Source organism: Aspergillus fijiensis (genome assembly GCF_003184825.1).
Source record: "Aspergillus fijiensis CBS 313.89 unplaced genomic scaffold BO72scaffold_87, whole genome shotgun sequence".
Classification (NCBI taxonomy): Eukaryota; Fungi; Ascomycota; class Eurotiomycetes; order Eurotiales; family Aspergillaceae; genus Aspergillus; species Aspergillus fijiensis.
The window spans coordinates 14,790-32,347 of NW_024469063.1; the positions used below are offsets into that span (position 1 = coordinate 14,790).

The following is a 17,558-nucleotide window of genomic DNA, read 5'->3' on the forward strand; positions in this document are numbered from 1 at the left end:
GACATCAGCACTGGATCGACCTAACTATCCGCGATCTCTACGAAGTACTATGCTGCATTCATTATACCCCAATTCATCAATACAATATTTTACATGACTAGCAACCATTCTATATGATCCGATCATCAGTTCAGCTCTAATGCCACCCGACATCCTGGAATGTCGAACTTCGAGCTCGATTCGTGCACTTCCCCAGTTGACTCTTTCCCAGCCATGGGTTGCACGTAGGTTATAGCTTTCTCCGACAGCCCACCAAAGTAGCCAGGAACTACCCGAAGGTCTTTCTGTTCAGCAGATTCCCTTTGCAAAGGAACAGCCTCGGCGTCCGAGACAACGCCGAAATGGAAGGCATTGCCTCCAGTCCGAGATGCCGGCCAATCTGGATGACTAGGTTCAACGGAAACGAAGAATTGGACGTAGTCGCCAGGCCCTGCAGCCTGCGAGAGAGTGGAAAGATCCTCGCCGAAGCCGCGCATCTCGAATGGCGGCGGCGGAGGCGACGGCAGTGAATTCGTCGAGACTTCCGCATCGCCCGCAGTAAAGAGTCCCTCGAGCCCCAGTAGCCTGTCTTTCTGGGTTGATTCCATGAATGTTGTTTCAGGGTCTAATGATAGAAGGCCCTGTTTCTTGCCCCATCCTCCTCCGCCACTCATCACTCGGTGGAGTTTACCGCCCTTCCGGATCGCCTCGATAAGGCTTTCTTGAGAAGCCTCCTTGCCTGCCGTGTAGCCCTCCTCGGACGTCTCAATTAAAGCCCAAACGGAGACCCTTTGGTCAGTGATGTTGTGTTCGGCAATGTAGCGAGGGAGATCCTTCTCAAGCTCCAAGGAAGCTGGCATGGGATCTTGGGAGTGTTTATCTGTATGTTTGGACAATTGACGGAGAATGTTTCCCATACTGGAAATGACCCTCCTTCGCTGCCCGACGGGGTACAATGGAAGCTCGAAAGAGTCGCTAACGTTCGCTGCTGGTGAAGTGACAATGCAGTTCGACAAGTCCAGCGCACGGTCGAGTGTATATCTCTTTGCAGCAGTATTGTAGATCCAACGGGCTCCAAAGAGAGTATTCTCCTTTCCATTGATGAAGATCGTATTTGCAAGTCGCAGGCCTACTTCATGGATGGATTTCTTAAATCCTCCATTCGATGCCTGAGTATCGCTTGTCGGAATTGAGAATACTAGTCCTGAATCTGTGGCCTCCATGCTTCGTGCCCGGCGAGGCGCAGCGAGCTGACCTTGTACATTGTCCCTATTAACTAACAGCACCGATATCCCGTCGGCTTCCTGGGCGCTGGGGCTTTCCCCATTCTGTAGTGCGTGTGGTCGAGTATCAGGAAGCTTATCGACAATTGCGAAGATAGAATTCACAGGATCGGTGGACCCTGAAAAAAAGTGGCTCATCCATTGTTCAGGGAATGTGTGAGACGACAACTCGATCCATGATGCGAAAGCGCAGGTCACGAGAAAGATAGGAACATCATCGGATCGTGGTAGATATTCGGGGTAAGAAGGCGCACTCGAAATGATATCGTCTGGGGTCTGTGGAGAGGTCAATTTATATCCAGAGGACAGGAAATAGAAACGCACGATCGCGCCTGGAGTCTGCGTGAGCCAAGTATAGGCAATGGGGCGGGCACTGGAAGCCGTGTTTGCGACCGACCTTCGAATAATGGAAGGGATGCGCCGATCTGTATAGCGACGACAAGCCAGCCGTGCTGGCAATGAGCGCGGGGCGGACCCAAGCATTAGTAACATAGGAGTAACATGAATACCTCAATCGAACTTGAGATTTTTCGACCAGCTACAAGTCAGGAGCATTGCAACTTGAATGTCATCCTGGCCCGGAAATGCGGAGGGAGCGGTGGAGTTTTGGAAGCTCACCGCCTAGGGACTCGGTGTAAAATGATCCTACCTCTCGATTGGAACTCGTCTTTTGGCCGAACCTGCTTGCTTCATTGCACCTCTTGGCTCGAAATCTAACCATAACATACTGATTTTGTGAACCATCGTTGGCTGTCCTATACTTACAGTGGTCGAGATTAGCGACAATCCTGTCATGGCCCTTGCCACATACTGTCACGCACATACCAGCAGTCCTGTCAACGATCAAGCGGCTCAAGAAACCTGCCATCCTCGGTAGGATTATGCTTGGCATAACTAATGCGAGGCCGGTGTCTATTGCACCCTTCAATCAGGACTTTTATGCATGGCAATACCCAAAACCGTGCGCGATTGATTGTGTAGATCAAGCATGGGGCACTTCAACAAGGGTGTTGGAGACGCAGAAAGCTTGTTTCCTTCGATTTGCATAACCCTGGGTGGCTATGACATCATTCATCATTGATGATTCTGGAAGGATTCTTCATCATGTCTAGACACACGGATGACTAAATGGCAGATATGGTGTAGATCGATGCAGAGGGGGGCGTTCTTCTCTGCAACCCTCGGGCCTTGCGGCTCGATGCGACTGATGTCTCTGAATATACAAGATGACCAGGGAGATGCGCGGCTGCGGCCAGGTTCGAAGCAGATGTGGAAGTGTGCTACCTACGGATTGTTATAGCTTTTTGCCAACTTATTCAATCGAGAACATCTCGTGCAGTCGCCCGGCCATATGCACCAATGCCTAGATAGCACAAGGCGATTGGCTTTCCAGGGGGGCGATGTCTTCTGGGACTCCGGAACTCAACAATTACCGGCTCCGATTGTTCTCAGGTACAGGCAAAGTTTGTGGTTGCATGGTAGTGATAGTATCAAACTGGCTAATCATAAGCTACTCCCATCTGCCCTACAGGAAGCATGCAATCAGAATGTAGCCAGCACGTACTCAAGGCCTACCGATCCCAAAGTGACGATGGACTTGTGGTCTATGATTACTCATTGGCACAAACATGAGTATTGTATTTTTGATGGTATCAGAAGCATAAAGATACGCGGGAATGACGTTTCAAGATGTTCAAAGGAATGTGGCCTAGGTGACGCGTGTCGGAAGATAAGATGCATGTGAAATGATTTCACTTCTGTTCCTCCTAGAATAGATCGATACAAATACTCGATGGATATGATTAGTGCACGGAGTAGAAGAAGGCAAACATAGCCACAGCAAAGCCACACTGCTATGTACGAGTACATGTAAAGCAATGATGACGGGTGGACCATTGACCGACAGCTCATGCGAGTGTAATTGTTTTGCTATATTCTCCAGTCATGATTCGTGTGCAGGGTCGTTCATAGGGCTGTCGGGCCCACTAGGTACTTAGTTTGCTGGACCCCGGTCTCAGCGAGGGTTTGGAAGTACTCCTAAGCGTAACTACGTACTATTATCAAATCTCCAGCATGAAGAAGAGTAATTCTACAGATGACCTCATCTCCGAATTAGCCTATAAGGTATCGCGCAGCGTGTTTCGCTCAGTTGCGCCGAGCTTGAGTTCCTCAGCCGACCGCCGATGGCGAAAAGAAAGTCGCATATGCCAAGCGTTTTCCAGGCAACAAAATTAGAGATCTAAATAAAACAAAAAAGTTTGCGGGAAAAAGGAACAGAAGGGTTTATTTGTAGGGGACACAAATCGTGAAGACCCGCGGTTCGGTATGGGGTAGGTTCACAGTTAGCAATCAGCGAATTAGTCAGCCAGGCGTTAGCAGGCTGAGGAGAGAACCCCTTACTGAGCGAGGATCTTGCGACTACCGGGTGACATTCATGATGGTAACCTAATTAATCCTCCAACAGTGTACTCAGTGCACTTCAACGTCGATACGACGCAAAAGTCTACCATCATCGATCCTTGGATGGACTGACGCTGCAAATGCTCACCTGAAGCGTCGAGGCCAATCAGTAACGGGTGTTCGCATCAGCCACAGCAGGCTGAGCAAGTATGACGTAGCATGCATCCCACGAAGCCGTCATACCGAGAAGATCATCTCATCGGCATGGCATGAACGAAGGTTTGGATCTTGGCGGAGTACACTGGCTATGGCTATGGGCTATGTACTGTCAATACTAGTACTGTGTACGGAGTCGCCAATTTGTCTATTAGCCAGAAATAGGCATTAGACCCAATAGTTGGTCTAGTAGTAGGTACCGTGACGCCCTACGCCCTGCTCCCGAAGTGGTCGGTGCAGAGCCAGCGGGCAGTTGCTTTGCCCACCCAGAATTTAAAAGACTCCTGTGGTCCCGCTCCTTCCTTCTCCCTTCTCTTCTTGCTCTTCTTCTCTTCTCAACTTCTCTCACATCTTTCTTCACCTCTTGAGACTCTTCATTCGCATCAAGCCTCCAGAAACCAACGTTCCACCGTCATCGATAACTGTTCCAAGACAGTCACTCCACCCTCCCATTCACCATGCCTTTCACTGCTTCGTAAGTCAATTCCACCCGCAATGACCCTTTTCAGTGACCAGGTAGCTTGCCAGCGGTCCGGACTTTTTATGATGCAGTTCAGCCCAGGCAGCTTCCATAGTACTTTACCCGACAAACAAAGAAACACCGCTAACACAGGTCTTTTTTCTGGACAGTGACGTCTGCAAGATCATCTTTGCGATCATCCTGCCTCCTCTGGGAGTTTTCCTCGAGCGCGGATGCGGTGCTGATCTGCTGATCAACATCTGTTTGACAATCCTGGGTTGGCTCCCTGGTATTATCCACGCGCTGTACGTTGCCTTTCCCACCACTAGTTGAGTTGCTGGGAACGCCATTGCTAACTAGCGTCTGCAGTTACATCATCTTCAAATACTAGACCGCCTGCTTGTTCACCGCCCGATCACCCGGTTCAGTCGACCAGCATTCTTCGTCCCACGATTGTATCCCCCATCAATTGGCAGTCAACATTCCAAACTGAGCGGGGGGAGTGTTGTCCGTGATGTTGTCAGCTTCTAATTGTTCCGCGGGCTTCCGACCGGCTCTAGCCTAATTCGACCCCGCCAATTAACCTACCGTCTGCTTCTGCGCTTTACTGGATCCTCGAGCCACGCGGGTGGAGATGCCCTGTCAAAACACTATGGCGATGGGGTCGGATCTCTCCCATCTTCTATCTCCCTATGTCTCTGATGTTTGTTTCCTCTGTCGCAGTTCTGTTGTTTTTTTTTTCGTTACTTTTTTTTTCTTTTTCGATGATACCAGCTCATTGTGATACTGGGCTTTGCTTGTACTGTTGGCAATGATCAGCTTCTAATGATTAATGGCAATAATTCAAATCACTTGTGAAAATCCATCGTTCCCCACATATGTGTATCTGGGTGCACATTAAGGTAGCTGATTGGAAGATAGAGCGGCCTTCTTATTCCCAGATTACACTTAGGCGACGATTGATGGACAGTGGTGAACAGAGACAAAAAATGGAGAGACACAACCTCTAAAGATTCAATATATGCAGGCACAAATCAGCGTTCAAATGTAAATAAAAAGACATTTGTTCAACTAATGCTTCATCGTGAGACCGGTTCAGAGAGCAGTACATAGACCCTGAATATTCAAGTCAGCTGACCTGACATCATCCTTCAGTACACTCTGCAGCATCGGCGCTAACACGGCGCGTATCGCATCAACATCACTCTCTCTGCCAGCCCCGCATCCATTCAAAAGCGCTAATCATGCTGAAGAAATCCCATCGGTTGACTACGTGTAGTGCATCTATGACAGAATCACCATGTTTCACACAAGCGCCTACAGGGGGCGCAGTCTCATTGTTACCGTCTCACATTTTGGCCTTGTTGCTTTGCAGCCACTCGGCGCCATCATGAAATCCCGTGTCTCCTTTGACGCCCACAATGACAAGGCGATGGCAAAATGTGGAACACGCGGGTCTCTAATCTCTGAAATGGGACGGTTACCCCCTTGACGCTGCCGACCTCCCTCCACAGAATCAGTTTATCATGTTCTTTTACTTGAGCCGGTGCTAGAAATCTGTTTGTTTGTTCGAGCACTGCATGCCTCTTTTGTCAGTGTCTTTGTCTCAATCTTTCAGTAGAATGGTATCACGTTTCCACTAATGGTTGTGGAGGCAGATGAACCTCTGCAGTGTCCAGATTGATGTAAGAAAGCTTGCTTTCTAATGGCATCATGGAAACATGAAATCAACATGCTAACCTAAATTCTAGGTTGACACAAAATGTTATTGTCTCTTTCTCAATGGCTACTCATCGCAGCACTATCACTTCTTCCATGTCTCGCTTCTACATCGCAATCTTCTTATCCTACCGCGACAGCGTCGTCTTTTCCCAGTCTAATACCCAAATGTGCTCGAGAGTGTGTTGACGAATTCGTAATCTCCGACTATCCGGATGATGCGTGTGGAAAAACATGGAATCTCGACTGTTTATGTCGGACAAATACAACCAGTGGCTATACCTTGGGCGAGGCTGCGTTCCGATGCAGTCTGTCGCTGTGTCCCATCAAGACCATCTTCTCCTCCGACCTCTACGACATTTGCGACTCAGTGTCCGGAGCATTGCCGCGGACCCATGCCACAATAACAGCTACAATCACGTCGACCCAGAGTACAACTGCGATAGTCACCACTTCCTCTGAGCCTCACAGTGCCGTCTCTACGGTATCATCTACCTCACTACCTTCTCAAACTCAAACTAGAACCCAGCATACTACTTCTGTTCTTATCGCCTCATTCGACAATCCGACCACTATATCTAATATCATTTATTCGACGAATGGCACCTGGACTACCTCCAGCAGCACCACCAGTAGTAGCAATAGTACCTCGACCGCTGCTGCCGCCGCCGCTACAACCACCACGCACAGTAAGCTTAGCGCTGGTGCGGTGATTGGCATATCTGTCGCTTCTGGAATGGCGGGATTCTTCCTCATCGGAGTTCTGGTGTTGTTTTGGTACAGGAAGAACAAACGTCGGGATGCAGAGGCTCGAGATAGAAACTTCTTCGAGATTGGCGGAGTAATGGCGGAACCTCCAGATTTCGCTTTCCCGCCTCGGCGGCCAACGGGACCCAGGCCTATGCCCGGCGGCGTGGACAGAGACTCGGAAACGTCACGCTTGATAACTCCCTTCGAACCAAGGCTTCATAATCCAACTTTTGTTGCAGATACACCACGACATCGGTATGACGGGGATTCCACGAGATTATATGGTCCCCACAACATCGGCTTCGCCATATCTTCTAATTCTGATGCGGAAGCATCATTAGCGCATTCTACTCCACGGACTCTCTCGAGCTTGCTCCCGGAAAAGCCAACATACGGGCTGTATCCGGAGCCACTAAGATGGAGTCGGCAGAAACGGCCCGGCAGTGTGGGAACACTGTTCGAGGAGGATGTCACCAAGCCACGCAGCTTCCTTGCCAGTCCTCGGTTGAACCAAGGTCCATCCACTTGGTCACGCAAACCGCAACCCGACCGGCCTCATAAAAGACCTCCAGTGGCCGGTCTACCCGCCCATCCACGCGCTATGTTGCATGGGTTCCGAGAAGGCCAAGAAGGGAAGCTTGCTCTGAGAGGACCAAATCGGTACCAAGGACCAGGATATGGAAGCCCTGCGGAGACAGCCTCCCTCTCGAACAATGTCGTTGGGGGTTCGGCCCATCCTTCCCCAAGGTTGAGTCACGAAGATTATGCCGATGCATACTGGACAGATCGTGATGCTGGTCACACAAGGCCTGCTAGGACGTCACCATATCTCGACGACAGCCCCGGGGGAGGCCGGCGTTTGATCTACGACACAGACCCAATTCCTTATCACACATACGGCGAAGGACCCCAACCCTCCCGACGCGAATCACGCCATTCGGGAAGTCTGCGGCCCCTCACTCCGGTGCGAGAAATCAGGACCCCGAACCTCGAGATTCCCAACTGGCAATACGAGACTCCGACCGGCAGCCGGATCCCTGTCGGCCTCCCACGCATGCCGAACTTGAGGTCCATCAGCCCTGCGCAAGAAATCGTTTCCCGGCCCCGGATTATGCGACAGGATGATATCCGGAGGGTGCAGATTCGCCGGGTCACGCCCGAGCCCGATGAGGAGCCGACAGCGGGGACCTACGCGCCCCGTGGTCCCTGGCATGAGGAGGACGGTTATGGTTCGCGATACGGAGCCAAAGTACGCAGGGCGTCCTTCGACTCCGTTTCGTCCGCCGACAGTCTGAGGAGGCCGCCTGTTCCGAGAAAGCCGGTGCCAATGGAGCAGCGCAACCTGACACCTTCGAGGCAGGGCTCGGATCTCATCCTCCGGGTAGATTGAGCGGGCTTACTGCTCGCTTAGCTCGCTCTGGGTAGTGAGTGGGCCGGTCTTTCCTTCTTCAGGGATATCGCTCTTTATGGTTTCTTCCTGGAGAAGATGTCCTTCTCTTTTTTTGGTGTATTATAAACAATTCGATCTATGCATATATTTTTATATATATCGGGATATTGTTGGAACTGCGGAGATGTTTTCAAAGCGTGCTGTCATTGTGTATAAAGTGTTTGTTAGGCGGGTAGGCGGATGGATTCAATAAGATGCATTTTGAGAGCTTGTATCCAGTTTCATGTAACCGTCTAGAGTTCTTTGGGTCTACAAATCAGAGTACAGAGGATTTTGCAAAAATCAGCTTGATAAATGGTTGTGTGCGTATACCTAAGATAGATGGCATTCCTCGCTGTAGATCTTTGTCCTGACTCTACGACCGCATGATTTTGTCGGGGGTTTTCTTTCCGGTCGGCAAGGTTCAGATCTCACAAAGGCCCGGCCTCACTTGAGTGAGCTATCATTCTTTTTACTCTATCCCAGTTTGATGATGCTTTTCGAGTGGGGAGCTGAGAATTTCTTTGAGGAAGCGGATGTTTGGGGAATACGTGCCAGGTTGATAAAGGCAGGCGGGGTTAGCCTGGAAGATTTATATAAGGATTGACGGAAGCAGTCTCGTGCTCGCTTTATCTTCCTTCTCGCAACCCTAGAAACAGGCCTACTGAGTTATCATAGAAGACCTGGCAAAAATGAAGACTGAATCACCACCACCACCACCCCCCGCCGCCGACCCAGTGCCCCCAGAGGAAATGGAGATGATGGATTGTGATCCGGCGATGTGGTCTGGGCCGGTTACGGAGCCACCGGAGCTGGCCATCATCAATCTCCTCAATGAGGCGGGGGTGCCCTGTGTGCTTGTTGGAGAGCTGGCGCTTCGAGCCTACGGCTTGAGTCTTTATCCGAAGAGCATAGATCTGGTCGTCGCGGACGAGAACGCTCGGCGTGTCGAGGAGCTCCTTGAGGGCCGGGGGCTCGCATTGTGTTTCGATCGCAGGTGCTCCCTCTGGAACGAGGGCGACAAATACTTCCTCTCGGAACTACACTGCCACCTCACCGCTCCCAACAACGTCAAGGAGAGTATTAGGGGGTGGAAGAACGGCCTGTTACACATCTGGGCGAAATCTTTGCTCCTGGAGAAGTTGCCGAATGGCATCCCCCTCCCGAGCAACATCGCCGCCCACGACCAGAACTTCATGCTGACATCCGATCCCCGCCTCCCCGAGCTGGCCCTCGACCTGCTGGGCGGGATACCCACTCGGTGGATCGGCCGTTGGGCGGCGGGAGTCGTGATCCTGACGCCCAAGGCCTTCCTGGAGCAGATGTTCTGGCACGTGCTCCGGGACATCCGTCCTTACGACGCCAAGTTCAAAAGTCCCTGGGAGGTGCACATGTGCAGGTTCGCGCTCTGGATTGCGAGCCAGCCCCCAGATTCCTATACGCTCTGTCCGAGTGTCGCAACCCTCAGCTGGACAGCCGCGCGGCAGTTTCTTGAGCTGCTGAGCTGTCCTCACGTCGGCCATCAAGACGCCTGGAACTTTTTCTTCACGCTGCAGGGCGTGTGGCACAGAGAAGGGCTGCTGACGAAAAGCCCGCGACAAGGCAGGCAAATACTCCAGGCTGTCGAGGATTATGCCCTAGAGGACTGAGTTGCGGCAAGGATCGGTACTATTAGTGTCGCCTTTTGACTGGATTGGAGTGTGTAGGTTGGCCTAGTCCGCTTCCTCTGTTAGAATAAGAATGATTCAATAAAAAGAAGTAACAGTACGAATGATGTTTTGCGTCCGTCATGTGTAAGATATTCCAACCCTTGTAATACCCAGTCCCAGTAGCCTGCTGTGTTATCTCTTTGTTGCACAGTGTAGGGTTTGACTGACTTCTTGAGAACCATCCCTGTAGTATATAGCTACATGGTAAGTCTGAATTCACTCGACTACATACATTACCTACACAGTGGATAGGCTAGTGGCTTGGTGGAAAGACCACTTATGCAAGCCCCTCTTTTCTATCTCTGGCCGGCAGGGGGGAAGGCCGATGGGGGCTGCAGTGTCCGAGTCTCCGAGATGTGACCTGACCCACAACATCCCCGCGGAGAGGATATGAGACACGCTGAGTCTGGGAACCGAGGGAAAGAAAGTGACTGCAGTGATATCAGAGTGATATTCTTCTTGAGAAGTTCCAAACAAGGAACCAGAGCCATGTGAAAATCAATCGGAGGGTAGACTCGGGAGGTCGGAAGTAACGGAGGGAGGAGGGGAGGAGGAGAAGGAGAAGCAGAAGACAGAGGGAGCCTCTCGGCTTCGATGACGTCAAGCCCGGCGATCGGTCCTGAGGCAGTGAGGCAGCAACGATCCAATCGGCAAAGAGAGGACTTTCGCATCCTAGGCAGAAGGTTTCACAATTTCACAGTACTCAACTATACACAGGGCTAAACTTGATTGAGTACTGGTTCAGGGGAACCTAAAGACACGTGTAACGTCACCGCTGATATAATAGTCATTGGGTCAGTTAATGGACCTATTAACGTTACTGTTTTCATGGCATGTTTGTACCACTCCACTTTTATTATTGATTGCGGGTAAAAACGCCATGTACGTACTTTGACCTGTGCCTAGAACAATAATGTACTGTACGGAGTACTGTAGTTACACATGCAGATAGATGTACATAGTCATAGTAGTAAGGTAGTACCTAGTAGTATAGTAGTCTGTACACACACCCATGGTATTGAGCCTTACCAATCACCTTCACCGCTTTGTGGCTACTCCTGCTCTATGGATTGTTTGTTTGGTTTCCATTGATGTCAACGACTCAACAACCTCTTCTCAACCTCCCCCCCACTTTTCAGTGCTCTCCTCGTCCTCCCCTTGGCTCTTCCCTCATTCTCAACCGCGTTCGCCTGTTCTACACTTAATATTGAGTGTACTATGATATCAATTCCGACGCGTGTTGGATCGTCAACTTCAGTGATGACAGACCCCACGATCTTCCCTCGACCCAAACCGGTCTGCAGCGGGAGGGAAAGTCCAGATGGAATGAATGATCGAATTTGCGCCGAGGAGCGAGTTTGCATCACTCCCCGCTCTCTACAGGACTGATGCATGTCCTTTGTTCGTTATCGTTGACTTTCCCAGATGTTTTGGCGCCCTGACCATTGCTCTGGAACGAATCAGATTCTCAGGTTGTTCCATTCACATCATCATCAGGCATGAGATGGGGCGGAGTGGAAGTCTGATACAACCCGCACCATAGTTAGACGGACCCTCTTGCTTAGGCCTTCAGCATTCAGCCTTCGACCACCGGCAATGACATACTTTGGTTGCGGTGGGGTTTACATCCAGCTGCAGTGACCACAACACACAAGGAATTCCGACTCACCACTAGGATCGAGCGTTTTCTCTCGATGACGGTACCACGGGCTGGGCTGTACTGTCTGTCCCGATTTTTCGCTACGTGCCTCAAACTAACTACGTAGAGCGCATATCCCAGATGTCCTCCACCCACTTACATATACACTCTTTCCTATATTAAGGGCCTCGGGTCCAATGCATTCCCCTTTCGATTCTCAACTTTCTTCCTTTCATATCCACCGAATCAATCTTTCTCATTGCATCCTTGTGCTGGAACCGTTGCGGCCCTCCCGCTGTTGATCTTCTGTGTCCACGCCAAACTTGTGTGGGCGACTCTGACAAACCCCTCAAAATTCAATTAGACTGTGTACGGAAACAGGTTCTCTTGTGAAATATATTCTGGCTCCTCCTCAGGATCCAGTGATCGTCTTGTTTACACATACTCAAATCGTTCCGAAAGCTTCGCAGACCTGCGACCAGTTTTCCGCAGGGGCAATCCTCTCAGCGATTGATCGATCTGTCTGGCCAGCTCAGGGCAGCTAACCGTCGACCATTTCTTGTTCTCATCCGCGGGCCCACAACGCGCTCCACCCACCCACATATCATCGTCACCCCGGGACTATCCTGTTCCACTATCCACAATGACTACTACCGACGGTTTCGGTACCCAGAGGGTATGTCGGCTGTCCAGCCTGGATGCTTCTCGGGCCGACCTCTACGGCGGCCCTAATGTAGTCCTCCCTCCCAAGCATTTGATGGCTTCTAGCGATTTCCATGATACAACTATCACAATGGAATTGGACAAGCATCAGTCAGATGTCGAAACATCGTCGGACGATGGTTCTGTGCGCGTTGCGTCCCCAGTGCCTGAGCGACACCTCACCACTGCTGATCACTTCGCTCTGGGCTTCGACATTGACGGCGTCCTCATTCGAGGAGGAGAGGCAATCCCCGAAGCGGCCGCCGCCCTCAAGTACATCAATGGCGACAACCCGTACGGGGTCAAAGTGTATGTCTCCCCTGCAGCACCTGTTCGCAAGATTGACCGGGCTAACTATTCATCTTCCAGTCCTTACATATTCGTGACGAACGGCGGCGGCAAAACAGAAGAGGAAAGATGTCTGGATCTCAGTCGTCAGCTGGAGCTGGATGTCTCCCCCGGCCAATTCATCTGTGGCCACACCCCCATGCGAGAGATGGCCGAAAGATATAACACCGTACTGGTCGTTGGTGGTGAGGGTGAAAAATGCCGTCATGTAGCCAAAGGCTATGGCTTTAAGGATGTGGTCACTCCCGGAGACATCATCAAGACACGACACGACACCACGCCATTCCGCAAGCTTACCGACGAAGAATACAAGAACTCTCGGGTCATTGACTTTGACAAGACGAGGATCGAAGCAATCTTCGTGTTTGCTGACAGCCGAGACTGGGCTGGCGATCAGCAAATCATCTTAGATCTGCTCCTGTCTCAAGATGGACGTCTTGGAACTCGATCCGAGAAGTTTGATGAGGGCCCGCCTGTCTTCTTCTCCCACAATGACGTGGTATGGTCTACTTCTCACGAGCACACTCGCCTCGGCATGGGAGCATTGCGGGCTTCTCTCGAAGCATTGTACAAGGTTGTTACTGGCAAGGAGCTCTCAACCATCTCTTTCGGCAAACCGCAGATGGGTACATACCAGTTTGCTACCCGACTCCTGCGGCAATGGCGAAAAGAGAGCCATGGCATCAACAAGCCACCGGGCACAGTGTACTTTATTGGAGATACCCCTGAATCTGATGTCCGGGGAACAAATGAGTTCGACAAGACCACGGACACCAATTGGTTCTCGATTCTTGTCAAGACCGGCGTCTACCAGGATGGAACCGTGCCCCGCTACCAACCCAAGCATACTTGTGCCAACGTGTTTGAGGCGGTCAAATTTGCTATCGACCGTGAGATGGCCAAAGACGGCCAAATGCCACTGACTTCCGGGGCTGATTTGGATTCCGGCATCGACTCGGATTCAGCAGCCGCACGTCACTAAATGGAACACTTACGCTACCAACACTACCCATTGATGCTGCGGAAGGTACCGACAAGTACAGTTTGCCCTGATCTTCTGTGGTTCACTTAGGTCTTGGTTGGTCAGGGCATTGCAGCATCCTATTTACTCAAGCATGTCTTCCTGGGGCATGATTTCCAGGATTCACTTGAGTCATGAGTTTACGATAGATTCCCTTTGGATGCCACGGGTATGGAGTATGGATACATTGGCTTGTCATGGGTTTGGCGTTCTCTTCCTTTTTTTGTTTTACATATTAGGAATCCAACATGTCACTATAGATAATTTGAAATATTATTGAATCCTGAACTCAATCCGGTTACATCTTCGCAATGGTTCCTTAACTGAGCTGACTCGCCCGCCCCTTGTGTGTACTTTGAACCATATAGTAGTCCATGGCTAGGTAGTCTTAGTAGTCTGAGACCGGGGTAAGATTGCCGCGGATGCTAGACTAGTAAACAGTACACAAAAAGAGAGGCTCGCCGACGCGGGCTGGGAACCCTTCGTTACAGGCCCGGGCACATGCACGTCACGTCCTTCCGACCGAGTCAACAGTCAGGATATGATTTCCCGGACTCGCTCCACCAAGTGTATTGTCTCCGCGAGTGGCAGTGGTCGGCTAGAGTCTGGAGGTGGAGACGTGGAGACCTGATGGACGGGCACGCTTGGCCTGGGTTTAGCGTATGCAGAATGAGCGCATCGAAGCATGCGGGGTTTACATTCAGACCATGTGTACTTTTATGGGGAAATCGTGGGGTACATACATATGCATCCATGTGAGCTGTATTCAATTCAAGAACGATGGCTGTGCTGATTTGATGCTGTAGGCTTGACTTGTTGCCTGTTCGTGGGTTATATCATGATCTTAGAGGGTGCCTGCGTGCGGGATTGGAACTGGGTGAGGCTTGAGGCTGTTTATTCTCCCGATTTACCATTGAGCCGTCATGTTCCTTTTCCCTCCTCCTCCTCCTCCTCCTCCTCATCTTCTCCTTTTCAAAGTGCATCAGCAAGGTAGGTACTACTAACCCCGGCTAGAGCGCTACAACCAAGCTACGGAGTACTAATGACCGCCTCAAAGCTGACTAGTCTCCAATAGATGTCATGCACTACCCTTCTCGATCACTTGCAGGAGCATCTGGTCTGCACAGCATCACTTCTGGGGTCTTGTCCCCGCATCTACAGTACAGTACCGCTTTGGCACTCGCCATACCTACTCATCAATCCAGCGAAAACCCCTGCAACAGTTGTCCGCCAGGTGAGAACCAACCCGCTTCACTAATTCCTGGAGTGGCAAAGACCCAATCGCACCGCAATACCATATCAACTAATGCATTGGCATACAGCCATCGGACCTGACAGCTAGCGCTTCTCCAACAGAGTGTCCAATCGTATAACCTTCCAACTTGGGGTCGGCAGTCACTCTAACCTTGAATACCATATAAGGCGGCTATACCGGAACGGCCCAAGCGTCGTGCAACCAAGCCCCCGGTCATCCTCGCCACACTTAAATCTCACCACTTGCCTTAGCGTTGGAGGGGGATGGCGGGGATCGGGCTGTTATTGACTTTCACTTTACCTTTCCATTGAGCCGGTCCTGGTCGATCACAAAGGTCAGTGTTCCACAGTTTCTTCGTTCTTGGCCGCTTAAGAGGACTTGGCGAGGATGTGCCATGTTCACTCATTCTTCGGTGTCCGAGGTTATCCGGCTGGGATGAGAAGAGCTGCGCCAGGTCTTCCTGATCCTGAATTTTGAGTTCCACCCGGTAACGCTTGAAAGGATTCGATTCCACGTAAGGTCTTCAATTCGGACGTGAAGTGTTGTCTCGCAGTTCGAGTCAGGCAAAGGAATTGAAACTGCAGACAGAGCTGGGAGCCACATCTCACCGTACACGGCTGCAATGTGTATTGTTCTTCACTCGTCAATAACTGATCATACTACGGTGATTGAGCATCATCAGTCGGATCTACGTCATGCTGCTCAGGGAACATCATGAATTGTCAGGTGAAAAGACTATTTTACAGATCTATCTAGAATTACAGGGAAGCTAAGCGACAGTCGGCTACCAATCCGGCTCTTCCATATCTGAGTCAATGCCACGCCACATAGACAAGCCCCCTCGCTGGATGCCACACATTAACAGGACGGTGTGCATCACGGTATTGTGCATCGTTGAACAGCCTACAAAGCCACGGTGGGAGCCCCAGTCCAAGGCAGCAGAGCACCACTCATCCAACGTTTCGTCAGTTGCTTCGGGCACGAAATGATAGTCGCAGACCGCAGAGTAAATATCGTGCAGTGCTACATCACGGACCATGAGTTGTCCCGGGTACAGCTCCAGGAAACGGTCATTCCGTTCAACATCCAACAACCTGTAGACGCCACGGGAGAAAGTGCATCTCAGATTTCCCAGCTCATTCTCCTCCAGATCCCAGAGCGCTTGGGCTTCGAGGCTCACCCGAAAGCTACAGAAGCCAATTGTGCAGCCCGACAACCGCCAAGGTAGGCCCCATCGATGAGAGAGGAACGCCTGCACTATCTGCTCGTGTGCCGCGCCGTGTATCTTGGGCGCCAAGATCAATGGCCAGCGCGCATTCAAGGTTTCTTGCCGATGGTTAATATGATCCATCAGGATCTTGCTCGACTCGGTGAGGAGCTCCAGCGTGGTCAAGACAACCCCGCGCAGCTGCGGGTTGGGTACTCGCGGGGCCTGCTCATCGTCGCCTCCATTGTCCATGAGATCGTATGCCCTATGCCATACCAGCCGCTCGAATCCCGCGACAGTGCAAGTCCACTCCACCTCGACCTGGTCTCCCAAGCCCGGCGGCAGCTGCTCCCAGGCTTCTTCGTTCTCGTCGGGGATATAGACGAAGATGATCAACGGTTTGGCCTCCGGCACACGCGACGGCACGTGGTCCTCGAATTCATATTCGCTTCTATTGTCAAATCCGTCGTCACTTTCGCCAAGGTCTTCTGTGCCCGTGGTGAAAGAATCAAAAGGCGTGGCTCGCAATAGCGGGTAGTCCGGCCGCCACGCCGCGTTCCGGTCGACCCCAGGGACCTTGCTCAACCACTCGGCGGTTCTCCCCATTTCGTCCCCGTTGTTCATGGTCTGAGGCCCCGTGGGCGTGGTAGCACCAGCAGGGGCACGGTCTCTGATTACACTCATGGTGCCTGTTGTTGTTGCAGGATCCTAGAAATCCTGTTCTGGTGCCCCGGGAGAGGATGCTATAGTGTAGGTTAAGCGTAGGCGTGGTGTTTCTGAACGCTTTCTCAGAGAAAAAAAATTAGCCAATGCTACGCGCACGGTCTTCTGACTTGCGGTTTGGAATATGTTGTCATCTGAGGCAAAGAAACAAGTATACTGATAGATGTCGTTGAAGCCTTTCGAGCTGCATAAATCGCATACTCAGGTCTTCTTCTGGTGGTGCAGCTTCCAGCGGGGGCGTTCCATTAACAATGTCTGCTTCTTAGTGGTTCATTGGTGTATTGAAAAGGATATGCAGCCGTTGTCATGGAACTTGCCTTCATGTATACAGTAACACGCAACAGCAAAGGGTTGGATCCTGAGGAAGGCGCGGTGGGATCCTGGGGACGCCGGTCTAAAGGGGACAGGGGTTGTAATGACACGATCAGCGTGCTACATGTACTGACAGGCTCTATGAAAATACCATTGTCAAAATTCACTAGAATCTATTTGACAAGCTAATATGACAGCAAAGGCTGTACTTGTGCGGGACAAACAAGTATAATGCCTCATGAGTTGATCACACGCGTGAACACAGAGCATTGAGCTTGTTCGATTACTCCAACAATCCCAAAGCGAAAGATTGATTAGAAATTTGACACTGCCCGCCTCTTTCAAGCATCCACATTCTACGATCAAATAGAAACTGCAACCACCCCAGCTAGATAGGGCTGATATA

At 51.1% G+C, this 17,558-nt stretch overlaps 6 protein-coding genes across 6 annotated transcripts; 4 read left to right on the forward strand and 2 right to left on the reverse strand.

Moving 5' to 3' along the window:
- Positions 1-125: 125 nt before the first annotated feature.
- Positions 126-1,754, reverse strand: BO72DRAFT_472870 (uncharacterized protein; the record flags this gene model as incomplete). The annotated part of the gene is made up of 2 exons (XM_040947168.1): positions 126-1,538; positions 1,587-1,754. The coding sequence occupies 2 exons, from the start codon at positions 1,752-1,754 to the stop codon at positions 126-128; spliced, it is 1,581 nt and encodes a 526-aa protein (XP_040795871.1).
- Positions 1,755-4,336: 2,582 nt separating this feature from the next.
- On the forward strand, positions 4,337-4,729 carry BO72DRAFT_501488 (YqaE/Pmp3 family membrane protein; the record flags this gene model as incomplete). The annotated part of the gene is made up of 3 exons (XM_040948987.1): positions 4,337-4,353; positions 4,509-4,643; positions 4,708-4,729. The coding sequence occupies 3 exons, from the start codon at positions 4,337-4,339 to the stop codon at positions 4,727-4,729; spliced, it is 174 nt and encodes a 57-aa protein (XP_040795872.1).
- A 1,314-nt stretch (positions 4,730-6,043) lies between these two features.
- On the forward strand, positions 6,044-8,324 carry BO72DRAFT_297183 (uncharacterized protein). Its single transcript, XM_040940416.1, has one exon. The coding sequence runs from the start codon at positions 6,101-6,103 to the stop codon at positions 8,195-8,197; it is 2,097 nt and encodes a 698-aa protein (XP_040795873.1). The 5' UTR covers positions 6,044-6,100; the 3' UTR covers positions 8,198-8,324.
- Positions 8,325-8,575: 251 nt separating this feature from the next.
- BO72DRAFT_453237 (uncharacterized protein) lies at positions 8,576-10,170 on the forward strand. Its single transcript, XM_040945931.1, has 2 exons — positions 8,576-9,948; positions 10,114-10,170. The coding sequence occupies exon 1, from the start codon at positions 8,929-8,931 to the stop codon at positions 9,883-9,885; it is 957 nt and encodes a 318-aa protein (XP_040795874.1). The 5' UTR covers positions 8,576-8,928; the 3' UTR covers positions 9,886-9,948; positions 10,114-10,170.
- Positions 10,171-12,227: 2,057 nt separating this feature from the next.
- Positions 12,228-13,616, forward strand: BO72DRAFT_463436 (phosphatidyl synthase; the record flags this gene model as incomplete). Its single annotated transcript, XM_040946594.1, has 2 exons — positions 12,228-12,595; positions 12,656-13,616. 2 exons carry the CDS (start codon positions 12,228-12,230, stop codon positions 13,614-13,616), a joined length of 1,329 nt encoding a protein of 442 aa, XP_040795875.1.
- A 2,078-nt stretch (positions 13,617-15,694) lies between these two features.
- On the reverse strand, positions 15,695-16,801 carry BO72DRAFT_463437 (uncharacterized protein; the record flags this gene model as incomplete). The annotated part of the gene is made up of 1 exon (XM_040946595.1): positions 15,695-16,801. The coding sequence occupies one exon, from the start codon at positions 16,799-16,801 to the stop codon at positions 15,695-15,697; it is 1,107 nt and encodes a 368-aa protein (XP_040795876.1).
- Positions 16,802-17,558: the final 757 nt, after the last annotated feature.

Excerpts from the sequence above, each read along its gene's own strand:
- BO72DRAFT_297183 (XM_040940416.1), top strand. The coding sequence starts at position 6,101 with ATGTTATTGTCTCTTTCTCAATGGCTACTCATCGCAGCACTATCACTT.
- BO72DRAFT_453237 (XM_040945931.1), top strand. The coding sequence starts at position 8,929 with ATGAAGACTGAATCACCACCACCACCACCCCCCGCCGCCGACCCAGTG.